The following is a 22,910-nucleotide window of genomic DNA, read 5'->3' as shown; positions in this document are numbered from 1 at the left end:
GTTAGCATGTACACGTAGTATGTACACCATCATGCTTTAAGGATATGTGTCTTTTCAGATTCCACAATGATTCTTTAGTTGTGGACACTACATCACCACACTCCCTCTCGTGCTATTGGGCCTCATCTTTGTAAATCACCTTGATTTTTCACCTGTGTGTTTTATCAGTTTCTTTCTGAAAATATTTAGTGAACTCCATGACAGTAGCTAAAGCAAGGGGCTATAACAGCACACAAATAGACAAAAAAATGCATGCTGGGCCAGGCATGCCCTGAGCTCGTGAAGTGAGTGCTACCCGAGCGAAATTGGAGCGGGCTAAAAGGCCAACGCTCCAGCCTTTGGGAATCTCGCTCCGCCCTCCAGTCAAATTGGGAAAGCTCCACTGTACACTCCGCTCCACTGTACACTCCGCTCCACTGTACACTCCGCTCCACTGTACACTCTGCTCCACTGTACACTCCACTCTACTGTACACTCCGCTCCACTGTACACTCCGCTCCACTGTACACTCCGCTCCAGCTCCGCTCCACTGTACACTCCGCTCCACTGTACACTCCGCTCCAGCTCCGCTCCACTGTACACTCCGCTCCAGCTCCGCTCCTCTGTACACTCCACTCCAACTTCGCTCCACTCACTTACTCTGGTACAGTGTAATACACAAGTGGACTAGTATAAGTGCGTAACCTTTAACCTTGTCTTTCACTCCCCTCTCAGTGGTGAGAAGTGGTAACTATTACCTGTTTGAGACGGACAGTGAAGAAGAGGAAGAGGAGGATAAAAATGAGGAAGAGCAGCCCAAGAAGTCTGCATTTCAGGTTCGAACGTAGGAAAGCATCCCTTTACCACTGTCCTGCATTGTCAGAATAGTGATTTTTGTCCAGTAACAACAGTTGGATAGTCTTTTTATGTGCATTTTTACTTTCTTTCTTGATTATTTAAACGGGACTGCTTGCTTCTATTTCTGTTCGAACCGATTTCTAATGTGTGATTGATCATGTCACAAACAGGTAACAAGTCTAATTACCAAATGTTGTTTGTTCTCTCCGTACTTAACAGTTTTCTCTCCTTTTAACCAAGTACCAACTGCTAACATTCTTTTGTTGTGAGTTGTGTTTGTTTCGGCCTTTATTTGTGACAAATGTTATGGTCTTCTAACTCTCACCCCTGCTTTGTCCTCCTATGCCTTGCTGGCTTTAACAAAGTCTATCATTAAGCTGCCCAAAGCTGGTCTGCAGTATATAATGAGGGCAGCCAAGGTACTCTCACAACTAGGTCTCTATCTTGTATTTCCCTTTTTGTATGCTGTGAGTATCCTTGACCACTCCAGTCCAAGCCACTTTCTCACGACATTAAATGCATTTTCCCCTCTCACTCCAATACATGACCACGATGTCAGTAAAGTTCTGTTCAAATACCACAGCCGCGCCTCCATTTCACAAGATGATGCCGAGTCATGACAAAATGGCGGCCGCTGATGATGCATGCAGTTGAAATTCAGTGAACTGTGTTGCTCTTCTGTTTCTGGCATAGATCTCCTCCCTGTGTGTGCTTTGGGAGAGAGATGTGCACGTGTGGTGGTGGGTGGCTTTTCTTCCAGGGTAATTCTCTGTGGAGTTACGACTGTGCCTTAAACAGGGTTGGGATCAATACTATTTCAGTTGGGTCAATTTCAGGAAGTAAACTGAAATGTACTGAAGTGAAATGGAATCAACCCTAACCCATCATTTAGGCCATCATTGTAAATTAGAAATTGTTCTTCACTGACTAGCCTGGTTAAGTAAAGGTTACATTTAAAAAGTCAAATGTAAACACCTTTCTCAAACTAGGAATGGTGGGTTGTGTTCATCTTTAGGGGCACTTTATTCAATCGTAAATGCAATTTTTGATCCCATCTACATAAACACATTCCCTTACATCCCAATTCATTCATCCTCTGCATTGTGTACTTTGTCAATGGTTTTAGCGTTTTCCTGGTTGGTTGACTAGGGTATATTCTCTTTGGCTGCCTAATTTGGACACATTTCCTACACTCATTTCAACTCAACTCTTCGGTTTTGAGTGTGTGAGCAAAATTTGGGCCATATTGCTTGACTTTCGATAAAGCACACCAATGGCAAGTCTGTCAACATGAACCAGAAATCAAATCTCTTAAAGGACGGGTAAGTGTCCCAATGAAGCAGCCAAACAGTCCCTCTTGGCCACATGGTGTTTGATCAGTAGTCCACCAGTGTGGTTGTTAACATCCACTCCCCACAGTTTGTTTACCACGCCTGGATGACCAATTCCAAGACGGCCATGAAGGAGCGCAGCAAGGAGAAACGCCGCTTCTGGAAAAATACACTGAAGGGAGCAGCAGCAAGTCAAGGACAGAGGACCTGGAGGAAGGTATGATGCGCAGCAGGAAGGCCCAAGTTGTCATTGAAAGCAGATGAAAATAATAGGTTTTTAGTCTCCTCCATTTCTGGTGTAACCAGACAAAACACTGTGTAAATAGCCTGGTGTAACCAGACTGAACACTGTAAATAGCCTAGGGTAACCAGACTGAACACTGTGTAAATAGCCTGGTGTAACCAGACTGAACACTGTGTAAATAGCCTCGTGTAACCAGACTGAACACTGTGTAAATAGCCTGGTGCAACCAGACTGAACACTGTGTAAATAGCCTGGTGTAACCAGACTGAACACTGTGTAAATAGCCTGGTGTAACCAGACTGAACACTGTGTAAATAGCCTGGTGTAACCAGACTGAACACTGTGTAAATAGCCTGGTGCAACCAGACTGAACACTGTGTAAATTGCCTGGTGTAACCAGACTGAACACTGTGTAAATTGCCTGGTGTAACCAGACTGAACACTGTGTAAATAGCCTGGTGTAACACTGTAAATGTGAAACAATGGTGAGTGCAGCATTCAGTTTGACTAAACCAGGCTAATCCCAGCCATCGTAGGAGATGTAATATGCTAGCAGTTCCTCTGGGAAACCTGCCCCCACCTCCCAATGTTTTATTTTGATGTATTATTATTTTTCTTTGGACTTTTTTACTCCTTTCCCAATTTCCTGGTATCCAATTGGTAGTTACAGTCTTGTGCCATCGCTGCAACTCCCGTACGGACTTGGGAGAGGCGACGGTCGAGAGCCATGCGTCCTCCGAAACACGACCCTGCCAAGCCGCACTGCTCCTTTAACACACTGCTCACTTAATCTGGAAGCCAGCCGCACTAATGTGTCGGAGAAAACACTGTACAACTGGTGACCAAAGTTAGTGTGCATGCACCCGGCCCGCCAAAAGGAGTCGCTAGAGCGCGATGGGGCAAGGACATCCTGACCGGCCAAACCCGCCCCTAACCCGGACGATGCTGGGCCAATTGTGCACCGCCTCATGGGTCACCTGGTCGTGGCTGGCTGCGACACAGCCTGGGTTCGAAGCCGGGTCTGTAGTGACGCGGTGATGTAGTGATGCGATGCAGTGCCTTAGAACGCTACGCAACTTGGGAGGCCTCTCACCTCCCAATGTTTACCCTTGTCTCGCTGCAATCCGTCCATGCTGCACTTGTTGTATTACAGTATGTTTCACCCTCTCAGGTTTTCTCGTTATAGGCCCTAGACTAGATATGAATGGGTATGTTGTGCCCTTTTTCTGTTCAAGAGCGCCTACTTAACGATTTGCTGCATCCCTAATGGGAGACATGATGTGTCCGGTCCACAGTCCCGCCAAGTCCCCCCTCCTTCCCTCTCTACTCCCCCTCCTTCCCTCCCTCCTCCCCACAGCCCAGCTCCAACTCCAGGCAGGGCCAAGGCATTCCTGGGTCTGAAAGGTAGGACGCCATGTTTGATTAGACATGGTCAATTCATCCCATATGAAGGCTGGACTGACTGTGGACATGGCTGGAATACAGTACGGTCTCTCAGTTCAGCCAAATAGTTTTACATGAGGTCTGCGAGAAGACCACACTGTCTTACATGCTGACCAGACCGCTCGCGCGCATGGGTCCACGTGCACCACCGAGAGCATGTTGATTATGTCCCCTCACACCAGATGTGATCAGGACACCACGAGTTAGGAATATCAAAATTAACTCTGAACCAAACTATATTAATTTGGGGACAGGTCGATAAGCAAACATTTATAACAATTTAGCTAGCTAGCTTGCTGTTGCTAGCAAATTTGTCCTGGGATATAAACATTGGGCTGTTATTTTACCTGAAATGCACAAGGTCCTCTACTCCGACAATTAATCCACAGATAAAAGGTCAACCGAGTTGGTTTCTAGGAATCTCTCCTCCTTCAGGTTTATTCTTCTTCTTTGGACTTTATATGGCGGTTGGCAACCAACTTTAAGGTGCATTACCACCACCAACTGGACTGGAGTGTGGACCTCAGTTCATATTTCAATCACCCATGTGGGTATATGCTCCTAAAAACTAATGAGGAGATGGCACGTGGATATATGCTCCTAAAAACGAATGAGGAGATGGCACATGGGTATATGCTCCTAAAAACTAATGAGGAGATGGCACATGGGTATATGCTCCTAAAAACTAATGAGGAGATGGCACGTGGGTATATGCCCCATAAAAATTAAGGAGATGGCATGTGGGTATATGCTCCTAAAAACCAATGAGGAGATGGGAGAGGCCAAGACTTGCAGCACGTCAAGCGTCACACAATTGTTTTAGAGTCTGGCTATGCAGACACTCATTGACATGCGCGAGCAGTGTGGGTGCAATGATTGAATAACACGTGTGTAAATTTATTTTGGGATGTCATTGTTTGGAAGGGTACTTTTGCGTAACAGTTTTATATCTTCACAGCAAGGGATATAATTTTATAATTTTGTATGATTCCATTGACTCATTACATATTCAATATCTTTTCTATCCAGCAGTGCATGTTCCTATGGAAGAGGAGGACCAGGAGGAGATGAAAACAGATGGATCAGGTAGGTGCAGTTCAAACCAGGGTTGGGGTCAATTCTATTTCATTTAAAGTCCATTTCAGGACATGGAATTGGAAATGTAATTTTTGTTTACATCTTAGGTTGGGTGCCTCGACCCCTGAATCAAATCTCAGCCCAACTCACAATGTCCTCTGCATCAAGGAAGTTACACTCATAAGTCTCAATGAATAAAGACTGATGTGGACTTGGCTGTTAAAAGACGTGTGTTGTCTTCCTCCCTGTTCCCAGACAACATGCTGAAGCGAGTCTTCAACATAGTCAAGTTCTCCTGGGTGTTGTTCCTGGCCATGTTGGACAGTTTCACAGCCTGGATCAACTCCATGTGTCAGGAACACCTGGACATCTCCACCGTGCTACGCATTGAGCGCTGTATGCTCACGCACGAGGTTAACAAGGTAATGTCACGGCCACTGGGATTTAGACTATTTTGAGTGTTTAAAATATATATTTTGTGACTCTTATCGTATTACAAGGTGTACTACCTGATACTCCAGGTGAATCGTCCAATGACGGATGAGAAACCAGCTTTGTGAAAGTTACCAGTGAACAAGTATATCTGCCTAGCAACATAATTATTTACCATGCCGTACTGTAGTAAAACCATAGCATTGGTATTAACTATTTCTAGCAATATCATAGTAATATCATTGGAATGACCTATTCCAAATGTTATTACAGCCTATGTAATAATATGAAGTGGGACTAGGACCACCAATTCTAACACTTGGTTGTAACATTCCAGGGGAACAAGCCTTCCCGGGAGAGCATCCACGTGTACTACCGCAAGCAAATGTGCAAGGCTGCGTCCATTGAGTCGGGCCTGGAGAGAACCGAGGAGGAGACTTGCCAGGACTGCATCCCCCACAAGGCTGAGAGCTGTGCCTGTCTGGAGAGCCAAGAATCTATGGCGTCTCATGATAGCCTGTCCAGGTTTGAGAATGGAAGAAAATATATGTTCTGTTACAGTTATCACTTTTTCTTATACTTATATTGATACTCAAAAGAAGTGATGAGATTGAAGAGGAAAGAGGAAATCATGTTTAATTTAAAAAAAAAAGATCATTCATAATATCCTGGTGATAGATAAGGGGAGTCACGCATGACTGTAAGTCGCTTTGGGTAAAATCGTCTGCTAAATGGAATTTATTATTATTAGTAGTAGTAGTAGTATTATTATTATTATTAGTAGTAGTAGTATTATTACTATTAGTAGTAGTAGTAGTAGTATTATTAGTATTATTAGTATTATTATTATTATTAGTAGTAGTAGTAGTAGTAGTATTATTAGTAGTAGTATTATTATTAGTATTATTATTATTATTAGTAGTAGTAGTAGTAGTATTATTATTATTATTATTATTATTAGTAGTAGTAGTATTATTAGTATTATTATTAGTAGTAGTAGTAGTAGTATTATTATTAGTAGTAGTAGTAGTATTATTATTAGTATTATTATTATTATTAGTAGTAGTAGTAGTAGTATTATTATTATTAGTAGTATTATTATTAGTATTATTATTATTAGTAGTAGTAGTAGTATTATTAGTATTATTATTAGTAGTAGTAGTAGTAGTATTATTAGTATTATTAGTAGTAGTAGTAGTAGTATTATTAGTATTATTATTAGTAGTAGTAGTAGTAGTAGTATTATTAGTATTATTATTATTAGTAGTAGTAGTATTATTAGTATTATTATTATAGAAGGCAAGGCTCTTTAGCTGCTACTTGATAATCCAAGGATATAGTAGTAAACACATGCTACTTTAGTACCTTGCAGTTATAATACTCAAAACATCAAGGGAAACTAAATAAAAGAATCCAAAATGACTCAATCAGGTGCTAGATATTGGCTGTTTTAGAAAGATGTCATTCTGTGCAGATGACAGTAACGTTCTTTCAGGGATCAGATTGGAACGTTGCGTGTAAAAGCCGTCATTGAATGATTTATTTGTGTTCCATCTGTGTGTAATAAAACCCAAGCCTGGTGAATCGAGCCAAGTAGTGCTCAGCACGGCTACCATTTACGCGATAAACACTTACGTTACATAACCATTTGACAGTACAATTACTCAATATTCAGCAGCTATGTTTTAGAGTTTGACATGACTTAGCTTTCTGTATTTCTATGCTTCTTGTTGTTCCACACGGTTGTCTGTTTTAGTGTTATTTTGTTATTTATTTGAGACTGAGGAGTGCCAGCCTGGCAGCATGAAACGGCACTGTTCTTTTCTGCTCTGTTCTATTATGTTCTGTTCTGTTCTGCTCTGTTCTGCTCTGTTCTGCTCTGTTCTGTTCTGTTCTATTATGTTCTGCTCTGTTCTATTCTGGTCTGCTCTGTTCTGTTCTATTATGTTCTGTTCTGCTCTATTCTGTTCTGCTCTGTTCTGTTCTGTTCTATTATGTTCTGCTCTGTTCTATTCTGGTCTGTTCTATTATGTTCTGTTCTGCTCTGTTCTATTATGTTCTGTTCTGTTCTGTTCTGCTCTGTACTGCTCTGTTCTATTCTGTTCTGCTCTATTCTGTTATGTTCCGCTCTGTTCTATTCTGTTCTGTTCTGCTCTGCTCTGTTCTGTTCTGCTCCATTCTGTTCTGCTCTGTTCTATTCTGTTCTGTTCTGTTCTGTTCTGCTCTGTTCTGCTCTGTTCTGTTCTGTTCTGCTCTATTCTGTTCTGCTCTGTTCTGCTCTGTTCTGTTCTGTTCTATTCTGTTCTGCTCTGTTCTGTTCTGTTCTGTTCTGTTCTGTTCTGCTCTATTCTGTTCTGCTCTATTCTGCTCTGTTCTGCTCTGTTCTGTTCTATTCTGTTCTGTTCTGTTCTGCTCTGTTCTGTTCTGCTCTATTCTGTTCTGCTCTATTCTGCTCTGTTCTGTTCTGCTCTATTCTGTTCTGCTCTGTTCTGTTCTGTTCTGCTCTATTCTGGTCTGCTCTGCTCTATTCTGGTCTGCTCTGTTCTATTCTGTTCTGCTCTGTTCTGTTCTGTTCTATTCTGTTCTGTTCTGTTCTGCTCTATTCGGGTCTGCTCTGTTCTGCTCTGTTCTGCTCTGTTCTGCTCTATTCTGGTCGGCTCTGTTCTATTCTGTTCTGTTCTATTCTGCTCTGTTCTGTTTTACTCGATTTTGTTCCGTTCTGCTCTGTTCTATTCTGTTCTGCCCTGTTCTGCTCTGTTCTGCCCTGTTCTGCTCTGTTCTATTCTGTTCTGCCCTGTTCTGCTCTGTTATGCCCTGTTCTGTTTTGCCCTGCCCTGTTCTGCTCTGTTCTGCCCTGTTTTGTTCTGTTCTGCCCTGTTCTGTTCTGCCCTGTTCTGCCCTGTTCTATTCTGCCCTGTTCTATTCTGTTCTGCCCTGTTCTGCTCTGTTATGCCCTGTTCTGCTCTGTTCTGCCCTGTTCTGCCCTGCTCTGTTCTGCCCTGCTCCGCTCTGTTCTATTCTGTTCTGCCCTGTTCTGCTCTGCTCTGTTCTGCCCTGTTCTGTTCTGTTCTGTTATGCCCTGTTCTGCCCTGTTATGCCCTGTTCTGCTCTGTTATGCCCTGTTCTGCCCTCTTCTGCCCTGTTCTGCTCTGTTCTGCCCTGTTATGCCCGGTTCTGCTCTGTTATGCCCTGTTCTGCTCTGTTCTGCCCTGTTCTGCTCTGTTCTGCTCTGTTCTGCCCTGTTCTGTTCTGTTCTGCCCTGCTCTGCTCTGCTCTGTTCTGGGAGCACTATTACCCACAGGCATTCTATCCTCTGCCTCGACTTTGGCCTGGCGCAGACACACACACACACACACACACACACACACACTTGTCAGCTAAACTTGTGGGGACACACAATTCAGTACCATTCAAAATCCAATTTTCCCTAGCGCTAACCCTAACACTAATCCGTACTCTTACCCTTACCATAACCCTAACCTTAACCCAAAAACCTAACCTTAACCCTAAACCTAATCCTAGCTACTAACCCTAACACTAAAACTAACCCTAGCTCCTAACCCTTAACATAATTCTAACCCTAAAACTAATTCTAACCTTAACCCTAAACCCCCTAGAAATAGCATTTGACCTCATGGGGACTAACAAAATGTACCCAGTTGGTCACATTTTTGTTTGTTTACTATTGTGTACTTGTTTACTTCTGGTCCCCACAAGAATAGTTTAACACGCCCACACCCACAAGAATGCAGACATCCATATGTGCGCAGACACACACACCACAGAAGATAATGCACAGTCCATAGTCTGTGTAGAACAAGGCATCAAACTTCATCTTTCTGTGTATTTCTCCAGTGCGTACACAGAGAGCACACTGCTCTACTCCTGTCGCTCCACTCTGGACCACACTGACATGGGTCCTGACAACGTACAGGTGCCCAAGACCAGCGAGCGTGCCCGTCCTAAACTCTGCAAGATGGAGGGGCTGGACCTAAAGTCCACCTCTTCAGCTGACAGCAGAGGCAGCCAGGCCAGGTAGGCAACGACAAACAGACTTCTCTCCTCTCATCCCTCACTCTCTTCCCTCCCTTCAAGCCTTACTCTCTACTCTTCTTCCCCTCAACCCTCACTCTCTACTCTTCCCTCCCTTCATCCTTCACTCTCCCCTTCTCTCCCTTCATCCTTCACTCTCTACTCTTCCCTCCCTTCATCTTTCACTCTCCCCTTCTCTCCCTTCATCATTCACTCTCCCCTTCTCTCCCTTCATCCTTCACTCTCCCCTTCTCTCACTTCATCCTTCACTCTCCCCTTCTCTCCCTTCATCCTTCACTCTCTCCTTCTCTCCCTTCATCCTTCACTCTACTCTTCTCTCCCTTCATCCTTCATCCTTCACTCTCTACTCTTCTCCCCCTCAACCCTTACTCTCTACTCTTCCCTCCCTTTATCCTTCACTCTCTACTCTTCTCTCCCTTCATCCTTCACTCTCTCCTTCTCTCCCTTCATCCTTCACTCTCTACTCTTCTCTCCCTTCATCCTTCACTCTCTCCTTCCTTCCCTCCCTTCATCCTTCACTCTCCCCTTCTCTCCCTTCATCCTTCATCCTTCACTCTCCCCTTCTCTCCCTTCATCCTTCACTCTCTCCTTCTCTCCCTTCATCCTTCACTCTCTACTCTTCTCTCCCTTCATCCTTCACTCTCCCCTTCTCTCCCTTCATCCTTCACTCTCTCCTTCTCTCCCTTCATCTTTCACTCTCCCCTTCTCTCCCTTCATCCTTCACTCTCTCCTTCTCTCCCTTCATCCTTCACTCTCCCCTTCTCTCCCTTCATCCTTCACTCTCCCCTTCTCTCCCTTCATCCTTCACTCTCTCCTTCTCTCCCTTCATCCTTCACTCTCTACTCTTCTCTCCCTTCATCCTTCACTCTCCCCTTCTCTCCCTTCATCCTTCACTCTCTCCTTCTCTCCCTTCATCTTTCACTCTCCCCTTCTCTCCCTTCATCCTTCACTCTCTCCTTCTCTCCCTTCATCCTTCACTCTCCCCTTCTCTCCCTTCATCCTTCACTCTCCCCTTCTCTCCCTTCATCCTTCACTCTCTCCTTCCATCCCTTCATCCTTCACTCTCCCCCTTCTCTCCCTTCATCCTTCATCCTTCACTTTCCCCTTCTCTCCCTTCATCCTTCACTCTCTCCTTCTCTCCCTTCATCCTTCACTCTCTCCTTCTCTCCCTTCATCCTTCACTCTCTACTCTTCTCTCCCTTCATCCTTCACTCTCCCCTTCTCTCCCTTCATCCTTCACTCTCTCCTTCTCTCCCTTCATCTTTCACTCTCCCCTTCTCTCCCTTCATCCTTCACTCTCTCCTTCTCTCCCTTCATCCTTCACTCTCCCCTTCTCTCCCTTCATCCTTCACTCTCCCCTTCTCTCCCTTCATCCTTCACTCTCTCCTTCTCTCCCTTCATCCTTCACTCTACTCTTCTCTCCCTTCATCCTTCATCCTTCACTCTCTACTCTTCTCCCCCTCAACCCTTACTCTCTACTCTTCCCCCCCTTTATCCTTCACTCTCTACTCTTCTCTTCCTTCATCCTTCACTCTCTCCTTCCCTCCCTTCATCCTTCACTCTCCCCTTCTCTCCCTTCATCCTTCACTCTCTACTCTTCTCTCCCTTCATACTTCACTCTCTCCTTCCCTCCCTTTATCCTTCACTCTCTACTCTTCTCTCCCTTCATCCTTCACTCTCTAATCTTCTCTCCCTTCATCCTTCACTCTCCCCTTCTCTCCCTTCATCCTTCACTCTCTCCTTCTCTCCCTTCATCCTTCACTCTCTACTCTTCTCTTCCTTCATCCTTCACTCTCTCCTTCTCTCCCTTCATCCTTCACTCTCTCCTTCTCTCTCTTCATCCTTCACTCTCTACTCTTCTCTCTCTTCATCCTTCACTCTCTCCTTCTCTCCCTTCATCCTTCACTCTCTCCTTCTCTCTCTTCATCCTTCACTCTCTCCTTCTCTCCCTTCATCCTTCACTCTCTCCTTCTCTCCCTTTATCCTTCACTCTCTCCTTCTCTTAGGTTCTCAAGTCATATTCTTGTCATCAAATCCACTTCCTGGCTACAGGACTATAATGGCCTTTTCTCGTAGCGCTGTTCAACCATGTCACGCGCGACTGTAGTGTTGTGTAAACTGTAAAGGGTGTTATTGTCTGCTTTCAGAGCAGTTTTAAGATTATATTGAGGATCAGTAGAGGAGTAGACAGGGGCGGGGTGAGTGTGTAATGGTGCTGATGGACGGCCTTTGTATCCAGTGTATGAGTCTGTTACCACCCTCTCCCCCCCCCTCTCTCTCTCTCTCTATCTCTCTATCTCTCTCTCAATTCAATTCAATTCAATTCAATTCAATTCAATTCAATTCAAGGGGCTTTATTGGCATGGGAAACATGTGTTAACATTGCCAAAGCAAGTGAGGTAGATAATATATAAAGTGAAATAAACAATAAAAATTAACAGTAAACATTACACATGCAGAAGTTTCAAAACAATAAAGACATGACAAATGTCATATTATATATACAGTGTTTTAACAATGTACAAATGGTAAAGGACACAAGATAAAATAAATAAGCATAAATATTGGTTGTATTTACAATGGTGTGTGTTCTTCACTGGTTGCCCTTTTCTTGTGGCAACAGGTCACAAATCTTGCTGCTGTGATGGCAGACTGTGGTATTTCACCCAGTAGATATGGGAGTTTTTCTAAATTGGATTTGTTTTCGAATTCTTTGTGGATCTGTGTAATCTGAGGGAAATATGTGTCTCTAATATGGTCATACGTTGGGCAGGAGTTTAGGAAGTGCAGCTCAGTTTCCAACTCATTTTGTGGGCAGTGTGCACATATCCTGTCTTCTCTTGAGAGCCAGGTCTGCCTACGGTGGCCTTTCTCAATAGCAAGGCTTTGCTCACTGAGTCTGTACATAGTCAAAGCTTTCCTTAAGTTTGGGTCAGTCACAGTGGTCAGGTATTCTGCCACTGTGTACTCTCTGTTTAGGGCCAAATAGCATTCTAGTTTGCTCAGTTTTTTGTTAATTATTTCCAATGTGTCAAGTAATTATATTTTAGTTTTCTCATGATTTGGTGAATTGTGTTGCTGACAGGACTGATGGTAGCGCTCACCTTGTCTTCTCCAGACAAGCTTTTTTCTGGATTCCCCAAACAATCGGAAAGGGGATTCATCAGAGAAAATGACTTGACCCCAGTCCTCAGCAGTCCAATCCCTGTACCTTTTGCAGAATATCAGTCTGTCCCTGATGTTTTTCCTGGAGAGGAGTGGCTTCTTTGCTGCCCTTCTTGATTGACACCAGGCCATCCTCCAAAAGTCTTTGCCTCACTGTGCGTGCAGATGCAATCACACCTGCCTGCTGCCATTCCTGAGCAAGCTCTGTACTGGTGGTGCCCCGATCCCGCAGCTGAATCAACTTTAGGAGATGGTCCTGGTGCTTGCTGGACTTTCTTGGGCGCCCTGAAACCTTCTTCACAACAATTGAACCACTCTCCTTGAAGTTCTTGATGATCCGATAAATGGTTGATTTAGGTGCAATCTTACTGGCAGCAATATCCTTGCCTGGGAAGCCCTTTTTTGATCAAAGCAATGATGACGGCACGTGTTTCTTTGAGGGTAACCATGGTTGACAGAGGAAGAACAATGATTCCAAGCACCACACTCCTTTTTAAGCTTCCAGTCAGTTATTCGATCTCAATCAGCATGACAGAGTGATCTCCAACCATGTCCTCGTCAACACTCACACCTGTGTTAACGAGAGAATCACTGACATGATGTCAGCTGGTCCTTTTGTGGCAGGGCTGAAATGCAGTGGAAATGTTTTTTGGGGGGGATTCAGTTCATTTGCATGGCAAAGAGGGACATCGCAATTAATTGCAATTCATCTGATTACTCTTCATAACATTCTGGAGTATATGTAAATTGCCATCATACAAACTGTGGCAGCAGACTTTGTGAAAATTAATATTTGTGTCATTCTCAAAACTTTTGGCCATGACTGTAGACACCCTTGTGGATTTGGCCATTTCAGCAGTCAGTAGGTACACAGTATGTGGATTATTGACTAGTAATACTGAAATGAAGAGTCATGGAACAGATGAGTTCCAGAACATCAACACTCCTTTCTCTTGCTTCTCTCTCCCCACTAGTGAGCACAACCAGTGTATAGCCCTCTGTTCCCGCCAGGGGACCACCGACACCATCGAGGAGACAGGAGAGGAGCCAGACCAGGACCTCCAAGACCCCCACTCCTCCTCCACCTCCATGGGGCTGTACATGGAACATGAGGGGGTTCTTCTCTCCAGGTCCAGGGGTTTGGACTGGGACAGTAGGGACAGCGTCCCGGAAGTCAAACAGACAGGGTTGGAGAGAGGACCGTGCTACGCCCACCACAGTGACCTCCAGCTCTACCAGGCAGACCTCCCCAGTACAGACGCAGACATCCCCCCCTCATACAGCAGAGCTACAGGCCTGGACAGGGAGGGGGCCTCGTACAGCAGAGCTACAGGCTTGGTCAGGGAGGAGGCTGAACGGGCCTCATCCATTAGGGCCCATCATAAGAAGAGGTTGGTTGTGGTGACACCTGACGAGAAGTCAGATCTTCTGTCGGGCGTCACGAGTGGCACGTTTCCCTCGCTCACCCACGAGCTGACAGCCAGCGATCTGCTACGCAATAGGTATTGTATTTTATCGCAGCTTGTCTTGCATTTCCAATTAAAATACTCCTCTCTCAGCTATTAGAAAGCCCGACATCGAGATCCAGTCAAGGCTAAAGATGAGTTTGTTTGATAATTCTAAAGGATTTAGAATTTTTAGACCCTATCTCTCTCCCCGCTCTCTCTTTCCTCTCTCTCTCTCTCTCCCGGTCTCTCCCTCTCTCCATGTCTCCCTCTCTTTCCCTCTCTCTCTCTTCCTCTCTCTCTCTGTCTTTCTCCCCCTCTTTCTCTCTCTCCATCTCCCTCTCTCTATCGCTCTCTCCCCTCTCTCTCTCTCTCTCTCTCTCTCTCGCCCCCTCTCCCCCTCTTTCTCTCTCTCCCCTCCTCTTTCTCTCTCTCCCCTCCTCTTTCTCTCTATCCCCCTCTTTCTCTCTCTCTCCCCTCCCCTCCCCTCCTCTTTCTCTCTCCCCTCCTCTTTTATCTCTCCTCTCTCTCTCTCTCTCTCTCTCTCTCTCCGCCCCTCTCCCCCATCCTTTCTCTCCTCCCCTCGTCTTTCTCTCTCTCCCCTCCTCTTTCTCTCTCTCCCCTCTCTCTCTCGCTCTCGCCCCCCTTCCCCCTCTTTCTCTCTCTCCCCTCCTCTTTCTCTCTCTCCCCTCTCTCTCTCGCTCTCGCCCCCTCTCCCCCTCTTTCTCTCTCTCCCTCCTCTTTCTCTCTCTCCCCCTCTTTCTTCTCTCCCCTCCTCTTTCTCTCTCCCCTCCTCTTATCTCTCCTCTCTCTCTCTCTCTCTCTCTCCGCCCCCCTCTCCCCCCTCTTTCTCTCTCCCTCCTCTTTCTCTCTCTCCCCTCCTCTTTCCTCTCTCTCCCCTCCTCTGTTCTCTCTCTCCCCTCCTCTTTCTCTCTCCCCTCCTCTCTCTCTCTCCCCTCTCTCCTCTCGCCCTCTCCCCCCCTCTTTCTCTCTCCCCTCCTCTTTCTCTCTCCCCTCCTCTTTCTCTCTCTCTCTCCCCTCCTCTTTCCTCTCTCTCCCCTCCTCTTTCTCTCTCCCCTCCTCTCTCTCTCTCCCTCTCTCTCTCGCCCCCTCTCCCCCCTCTTTCTCTCTCCCCTCCTCTTTCGCTCTCCCCTCCTCTTTCTCTCTCTCCCCTCCTCTTTCTCTCTCTCCCCTCCTCTTTCTATCTCTCCCCTCCTCTCTCTCTCTCCCCTCTCTCTCTCGCCCCCTCTCTCCCCCTCTTTCTCTCTCCCCTCCTCTTTCTCTCTCTCCCCTCCTCTTTCTCTCTCTCCCCTCCTCTCTCTCTCTCCCCTCTATCTCGCCCCCTCTCCCCCCTCTTTCTCTCTCCCCTCCTCTTTCTCTCTCTCTCCCCTCTCTCTCTCTCTCTCCCCTCCTCTTTCTCTCTCCCCTCCTCTTTCTCTCTCCCCTCCTCTTTCTCTCTCTCCCCTCCTCTTTCTCTCTCTCCCTCCCTCTTTCTCTCTCCCCTCCTCTCTCTCTCTCCCCTCTCTCTCGCCCCCTCTCCCCGCTCTTTCTCTCTCCCCTCCTCTTTCTCTCTCCCCTCCTCTTCTCTCTCTCCCCTCCTCTTTCTCTCTCTCCCCTCCTCTTTCTCTCTCCCCTCCTCTCACTCTCTCCCCTCTCTCTCTCGCCCCCTCTCTCTCTCTCCCCTCCACTTTCTCTCTCCCCTCCTCTTTCTCTCTCTCCCCTCCTCTTTCTCTCTCTCCCCTCCTCTTTCTCTCTCCCCTCCTCTCTCTCTCTCCCCTCTCTCTCTCGCCCCCTCTCCCCCCCTCTTTCTCTCTCCCCTCCTCTTTCTCTCTCCCCTCCTCTTCTCTCTCTCCCCTCCTCTTTCTCTCTCTCCCCTCCTCTTTCTCTCTCCCCTCCTCTCTCTCTCTCCCTCTCTCTCTCGCCCCCTCTCCCCCCTCTTTCTCTCTCCCCTCCTCTTTCTCTCTCTCCCCTCTCTCTCTCTCTCTCCCCTCCTCTTTCTCTCTCCCCTCCTCTTTCTCTCTCTCCCCTCCTCTTTTCTCTCTCTCCCCTCCTCTTTCTCTCTCTCCCCTCCTCTTTCTCTCTCCCCTCCTCTCTCTCTCTCCCCTCTCTCTCGCCCCCTCTCCCCCCTCTTTCTCTCTCCCCCCCTCTTTCTCTCTCCCCCCTCTTTCTCTCTCCCCTCCTCTTTCTCTCTCTCCCCTCCTCTTTCTCTCTCTCCCCTCCTCTTTCTCTCTCTCCCCTCCTCTTTCTCTCTCCCCTCCGCTCTCTCTCTCCCCTCTCTCTCTCGCCCCCTCTCCCCCCTCTTTCTCTCTCCCCTCCTCTTTCTCTCTCCCCTCCTCTTTCTCTCTCTCCCCTCCTCTTTCTCTCTCCCCTCCTCTCTCTCTCTCCCCTCTCTCTCCCGCCCCCTCTCCCCCCTCTTTCTCTCTCCCCTCCTCTTAATCTCTCTCCCCTCTCTCTCTCTCTCCCCTCCTCTTTCTCTCTCTCCCCTCCTCTTTCTCTAATCTCCCCTCCTCTTTCTCTCTCCCCTCCTCTCTCTCTCTCCCCTCTCTCTCTCGCCCCCTCTCCCCCCTCTTTCTCTCTCCCCCCCTCTTTCTCTCTCCCCCCTCTTTCTCTCTCCCCTCCTCTTTCTCTCTCTCCCCTCCTCTTTCTCTCTCTCCCCTCCTCTTTCTCTCTCTCCCCTCCTCTTTCTCTCTCCCCTCCGCTCTCTCTCTCCCCTCTCTCTCTCGCCCCCTCTCCCCCCTCTTTCTCTCTCCCCTCCTCTTTCTCTCTCCCCTCCTCTTTCTCTCTCTCCCCTCCTCTTTCTCTCTCTCCCCTCCTCTTTCTCTCTCTCCCCTCCTCTTTCTCTCTCCCCTCCTCTCTCTCTCTCCCCTCTCTCTCTCGCCCCCTCTCCCGCCTCTTTCTCTCTCCCCTCCTCTTTCTCTCTCCCCTCCTCTTTCTCTCTCTCCCCTCCTCTTTCTCTCTCTCCCCCTCCTCTTTCTCTCTCTCCCCTCTCTTTCTCTCTCCCCTCCTCTCTCTCTCTCCCCTCTCTCTCTCGCCCCCTCTCCCCCCTCTTTCTCTCTCCCCTCCTCTTTCTCTCTCCCCTCCTCTTTCTCTCTCTCCCCTCCTCTTTCTCTCTCTCCCCTCCTCTTTCTCTCTCTCCCCTCCTCTTTCTCTCTCTCCCCTCCTCTTTCTCTCTCTCCCCTCCTCTTTCTCTCTCCCCTCCTCTCTCTCTCTCCCCTCTCTCTCTCGCCCCCTCTTTCTCTCTCCCCTCCTCTTTCTCTCTCCCCTCCTCTTTCTCTCTCTCCCCTCCTCTCTCTTCCCTCCTCTTTCTCTCTCCCCTCCTCTCTCTCTCCCCTCTCTCTCTCGCCCCCTCTCCCCCCTCTTTCTCTCTCCCCTCCTCTTTCTCTCTCTCCCCTCCTCTTTCTCTCTCTCCCCTCCTCTTTCTCTCTCTCCCCTCCTCTTTCTCTCTCTCCCCTCCTCTTTCTCTCTCTCCCCTCCTCTTTCTCTCTCCCCTCCTCTCTCTCTCTCCCCTCTCTCTCTCGCCCCCTCTCCCCCCTCTTTCTTTCTCTCTCCCCTTCACTTTCTCTCTCCCCTCCTCTTTCTCTCTCTCCCCTCTTTCTCTCTCCCCTCCTCTTTCTCTCTCCCCTCCTCTTTCTCTTTCTCTCTCCCCTCCTCTTTCTCTCTCCCCTCTCTCTCTCGCCCCCTCTCCCCTCCTCTCTCTCTCTCCCCTCTCTCTCTTGCCCCCTCTCCCCCCTCTCTCTCTCTCCCCTCCTCTTTCTCTCTCCCCTCCTCTTTCTCTCTCCCCTCCTCTTTCTCTCTCTCCCCTCTCTCTCTCTCTCCCCTCTCTCGATCAGGATGTTCTATGACGAGGAGTTGGATGATTCAGAGCGTTTCTACGGCGATCAGCCGGCCCTGCTCCAGCTGCTCTATGCTCTGTACAACATGCTGGTGGCCCACTCAGAGATGGTGTGTTTCCTGGTCATCATCCTCAACCACATGATCTCAGCATCCGTGGCCACGCTCGTCCTTCCCATCTTCATCTTCCTCTGGGCCATGCTGTCTGTCCCCAGGCCCAGCAAACGTTTCTGGATGACCGCCATCGTCTACACAGAGGTATTACATTAAGAATAAATAATACTGGATATTTACAGTTGAAGTAGGAAGTTTACATACACTTAGGTTGGAGTCATTAAAACTCGTTTTTCAACCACTCCACAAATGTCTTGTTAACAAACTATAGTTTTGACAAGTCGGTTAGGACATCTACTTTGTGCATGACACAAGTTATTTTTCCAACAATTATTTACAGACAGATTATTTCACTTATAATTCACTGTATCACAATTCCAGTGGGTCAGAAGTTTCCATACACTATGTTGACTGTGCCTTTAAACAGCTTGGAAAATTCCAGAAAATGGTGTCATGGCTTTTGAAGCTTCTGAGAGGCTAATTGACATAATTTGAGTCAATTGGAGGTGTACCTGTGGATTTATTTCAAGGCCTACCTTCAAACTCAGTGCCTCTGATTGACATCATGGGAAAATCAAAAGAAATCAGCCAAGACAGAAAAAATTGTAGACCTCCACAAGTCTGGTTCATCCTTGGGAGCCATTTCCAAATGTGTACAAACAATAGTAGGCAAGTATAAACACCATGGGACCACGCAGCCGTCATACCGCTCAGGAAGGGGACGCGTTCTGTCTCCTAGAGATGAATGTACTTTGGTGCGAAAAGTGCAAATCAATCCCAGAACAACAGCAATGGACCTTGTGAAGATGCTGGAGGAAACAGGTACAAAACTATCTATATCCACAGTAAAACAAGTCCTATATCAACATAACCTGAAAAGTCGCTCAGCAAGGAAGAAGCCACTGCTCCAAAGCCACCATAAAAAAAGCCAGACTACGGTTTGAAACTGCACATGTGAACAAAGATCTTATTTTTTGGAGAAATGTCCTCTGGTCTGATGAAACAAAAATAGAACTGTTTGGCCATAATGACCACCGTTATGTTTGGAGGAAAAAGGGGGATGCTTGCAAGCCGAAGAACACCATCCCAGCCGTGTCGCACGGGGGTGGCAGTATCTTATTGTGGGGGTGCTTTACTGCAGGAGGGACTTGTGCACTTCACAAAATAGATGGCTTCATGAGACAGGAAAATTACGTGGATATATTGAAGCAACATCTCAAGACATCCATCAGGAAGTTAAATGGGTCTTCCAATTGGACAATCACCCCAAGCATACTTCCAAAGTTGTGGCAAAATGGCTTAAGGACAACAAAGTCAAGGTATTGGAGTGGTCATCACAAAGCCCTGACCTCAATCCTATAGAAAATTTGTGGGCAGAACTGAAAAAGTGTGTGCGAGCAAGAAGGCTGCAAAACTGACTCAATTACACCAGCTCTGTCAGGAGGAATGGGCCAAAATTCACCCAACTTATTGTGGGAAGCTTGTGGAAGGCTACCGAAACATTTGACCCAAGTTCAACAATTGAAAGGCAATACTACCAAATACTAATTGAGTGTATGTAAACTTCTGACCCACTGGGTATGTGATGAAAGAAATGAAAGCTGAAATAAATAATTCTCTCTACTATTATTCTGACATATGACATTCTTAAAATAAACTGGTGATCCTAACTGACCTAAAACAGGGAATTTTTAATGGGATTAAATGCCAGAAATGGTGAAAAACTGAGTTTAAATGTATTTGACTAAGGTTTTATGTTAACTTCCGACTTCAACTGTATTTTATAAAGTGGTTTTCATACAGAATATCAGTCACTTTAAAAATAAACACTAAAGATACATTCAGGAAGTGTGCCATTCTTGGGAGATGGTCTTCCATAGTGCAGTTCAGTACAGGAGTAACTTGAGAGGTGGCAGCGATGGTGCAGCCAGGGAGGGAGAAACATCCATCAGACATCATCACGCAACACCAGTTCACAGCTACTCCTCCTCTGTTGGTAGGCTGCAACTTCCACCACCAAAAGTGTAGCACCCACCTAGGTGCTATAAGCATCTGAGAGATCACCAGTCCTCGGCAGTAGTCAGTAACAGCGTCCTACGAGGCGAGCCTCTGTCGTCCTCTCACACTACAGTCCACATCCTTCCAGAAACACTGGCAGGTGGAATACAAAGCCGGTGCTGTGTTTATCAGGTGTTTATCAGGTGTTTATCAGGTGTTTATCAGGTGTTGATGCATCATTCAAATTAGATTAGCCAGCCAACTAGTTGTAACTAAACAAACCAAGTTAGACATTAGTCAGGCTCTTATCAATGTAAATCTGCCTTGACCCCTGGTCCTTTGCAGTTTTAAAGTGATAGTTCACCCAAATTATTAAGGTGAACCATCCCGTTATGATTTCCATTAAATTAAATTAAATCACATTTTATTCGTCACATGCGCCGAATACCAAAACACCTGACCATGAAATACTTACTTACAAGCCCTTAACCAACAATGCTGTTCAAGAAATAGAGTTAAGAAAATATTTACTAAATAAACTAAAGTTGTAAAAAATATTTAAAAAGTAACACAATAAAATAACAATACTGAGGGGTACCGGTACCGAGTTAATGTACAATAACTTGTGAGTGGCTACCTGGTTGATCCTGCCAGTAGCATATGCTTGTCTCAAAGATTAAGCCATGCAAGTCTAAGTACACATGGCCGGTACAGTGAAACTGCGAATGGCTCATTAAATCAGTTATCGTACAGGTACAGGTTAGTCGAGGTAATTTGTACAGGTAGGGGGAAGTGACTATGAATAATAATAAACAGCGAGTAGCAGCAGTGTACAAAACAAAGAGGTGGGGGGGTAAATGTAAATAGTCCACGTGGCCATTTGATTATTTGTTCAACAGTCTTTTAGCTTGGGAGTAGAAGCTGTTAAGGTGTCTTTTGGTCCCAGACTTGGCGCTCCGGTACCGCTTGCCATGCGGTAGCAGAGAGAACAGTCTATGACTTGACTTGGTGCTCCGGTACCGCTTGCCATGCGGTAGAAGAGAGAACAGTCTATGACTTGACTTGGCGCTCCGGTACCGCTTGCCATGCGGTAGCAGAGAGAACAGTCTATGACTTGACTTGGCGCTCCGGTACCGCTTGCCATGCGGTAGCAGAGAGAACAGTCTATGACTTGACTTGGCGCTCCGGTACCGCTTGCCATGCGGTAGCAGAGAGAACAGTCTATGACTTGACTTGGCGCTCCGGTACCGCTTGCCATGCGGTAGCAGAGAGAACAGTCTATGACTTGACTTGGTGCTCCGGTACCGCTTGCCATGCGGTAGCAGAGAGAACAGTCTATGACTTGACTTGGCGCTCCGGTACCGCTTGCCATGCGGTAGCAGAGAGAACAGTCTATGACTTGGATGACTGGAGTCTTTGACCATGTTATGGGCCTTCCTCTGACACCGCCTAGTATATAGGTCCTGGATGGCAGGAAGCTTGGTTCCATTGATGTACTGGGCCGTACGTACTACCCTCTGTAGCGCCTTACAGTCAGAGCAGTTGCCATACCAGGCGGTGATGTAACCGGTCAGGATGCTCTTGATAGTGCAGCTGTAGAACGTTTTTAGGATCTGGGGACCCATGCCAAATATTTTCAGTCTCCTGAGGGGGAAAAGGTGTTGACATGATCTCTTCTTGACTGTCTTGATGCGTTTGGACCATGATAGCGTGTTGGTGATGTGGACACAAGGAACTTGAAACTCTCGACCCGCTCCACTACAGCCTGGCACCACATGGCCAGGTCTCTGACCTCCTCCCTAAAGGCTGTCTCATCGTTGTCGGTGATCAGGCCTACCACTTGTGTCGTCAGCAAACTTAATGATGGTGTTGGAGTCGTGCTTGGCCACGCAGTCGTGGGTGAACAGGGAGTACAGGAGGGGACTCTGAGGGGCCCCAGTGTTGAGGAACAGCGTGGCAGATGTGTTGTTGCCTACCCTTACCGCCTGGGGGCGACCCGTCAGGAAGACCAGGATTCAGTTGCAGAGGGAGGTGTTTAGTCCCAGGGTCGTTAGCTTAGTAATGAGCTTTGTGGGCACTATGGTGTTGAACACTGGGCGGGCTGTAGTCAATGAACAGCATTCTCACATAGGTGTTCCTTTTGTCCAGGTGGGAAAGGGCAGTGTGGATTGTGATTGCATCATCTGTGGATCTGTTGGGGCGGTATGTGAATCGGAGTGAGTCTAGGGTTTCTGGGATGATGGTGTTGATATGAGTCATGACCAGCCTTTCAAAACACTTCATGGCTACAGACGTGAGCGCTACGGGTCGGTCGTCATTTAGGCAGGTTACCTTCACTTTCTTGGGCACAGGGACTATGGTGGTCTGCTTGAAACGTAGGTATTACAGACACAGTCAGGGAGAGATTGAAAATGTCAGTGAAGACACTTGCCAGTTGGTCCGCGCATGCTTTGAGTACACGTCCTGGTAATCCGTCTGGCCCTTTTGTCGTTCGTAATAGTTTGCAAGACCTGCCACATCCGACGAGCGTCAGAGCCAGTGTAGTGGGATTCAATCTTAGTCCTGTATTGATGCTTTGCCCTTTTTTCTTATCCAGCTATGAAAAATAAAGTTGTTGTTTAAACATGTTCAGTGTGGAAATAATACTCTGTTACTGCACTGTACTCCATAATGAATTGTGTTGATAGACAATGTTGCTATTTCTTGATTTTATCACTCAGGCAGCATGTTTTCCCCTTCTCTCTATACCACCAGGTTACCATTGTGATCAAGTACTTCTTCCAGTTTGGTTTCTTCCCCTTCAACCAGAACATTGAGCTGGACAAGTCCAAACCCTTCCATCCTCCCAACATCATCGGTGTGGAGAAGAGGGAGGGATACGTGCACTATGACCTGGTTCAGCTGCTAGCTCTGTTCTTCCACCGATCAATTCTCAAGGTG

At 46.8% G+C, this 22,910-nt stretch overlaps 1 protein-coding gene across 1 annotated transcript in view; it reads left to right on the top strand.

Annotated features, from left to right (window-relative positions):
- Nucleotides 1-22,910, top strand: part of LOC109909631 (piezo-type mechanosensitive ion channel component 2) — a 188,537-nt gene that overhangs the window by 157,581 nt on the left and 8,046 nt on the right. Inside the window, exons 26-34 of the mRNA XM_031795307.1 lie at nt 715-815; nt 2,257-2,359; nt 4,888-4,941; nt 5,188-5,354; nt 5,702-5,889; nt 9,220-9,399; nt 13,557-14,084; nt 17,858-18,116; nt 22,725-22,907. Of these exons, the coding sequence (XP_031651167.1) occupies nt 715-815; nt 2,257-2,359; nt 4,888-4,941; nt 5,188-5,354; nt 5,702-5,889; nt 9,220-9,399; nt 13,557-14,084; nt 17,858-18,116; nt 22,725-22,907 (1,763 nt within the window). The remainder of the gene's footprint in view (nt 1-714; nt 816-2,256; nt 2,360-4,887; nt 4,942-5,187; nt 5,355-5,701; nt 5,890-9,219; nt 9,400-13,556; nt 14,085-17,857; nt 18,117-22,724; nt 22,908-22,910) is intronic.

The sequence above is a fragment of the Oncorhynchus kisutch genome, linkage group LG18 (genome assembly GCF_002021735.2).
Source record: "Oncorhynchus kisutch isolate 150728-3 linkage group LG18, Okis_V2, whole genome shotgun sequence".
Lineage (NCBI taxonomy): Eukaryota > Metazoa > Chordata > Actinopteri > Salmoniformes > Salmonidae > Oncorhynchus > Oncorhynchus kisutch.
The sequence above is the reverse complement of the archived record's forward strand: the minus strand, read 5'-3'. Positions and strand labels throughout refer to the sequence as shown.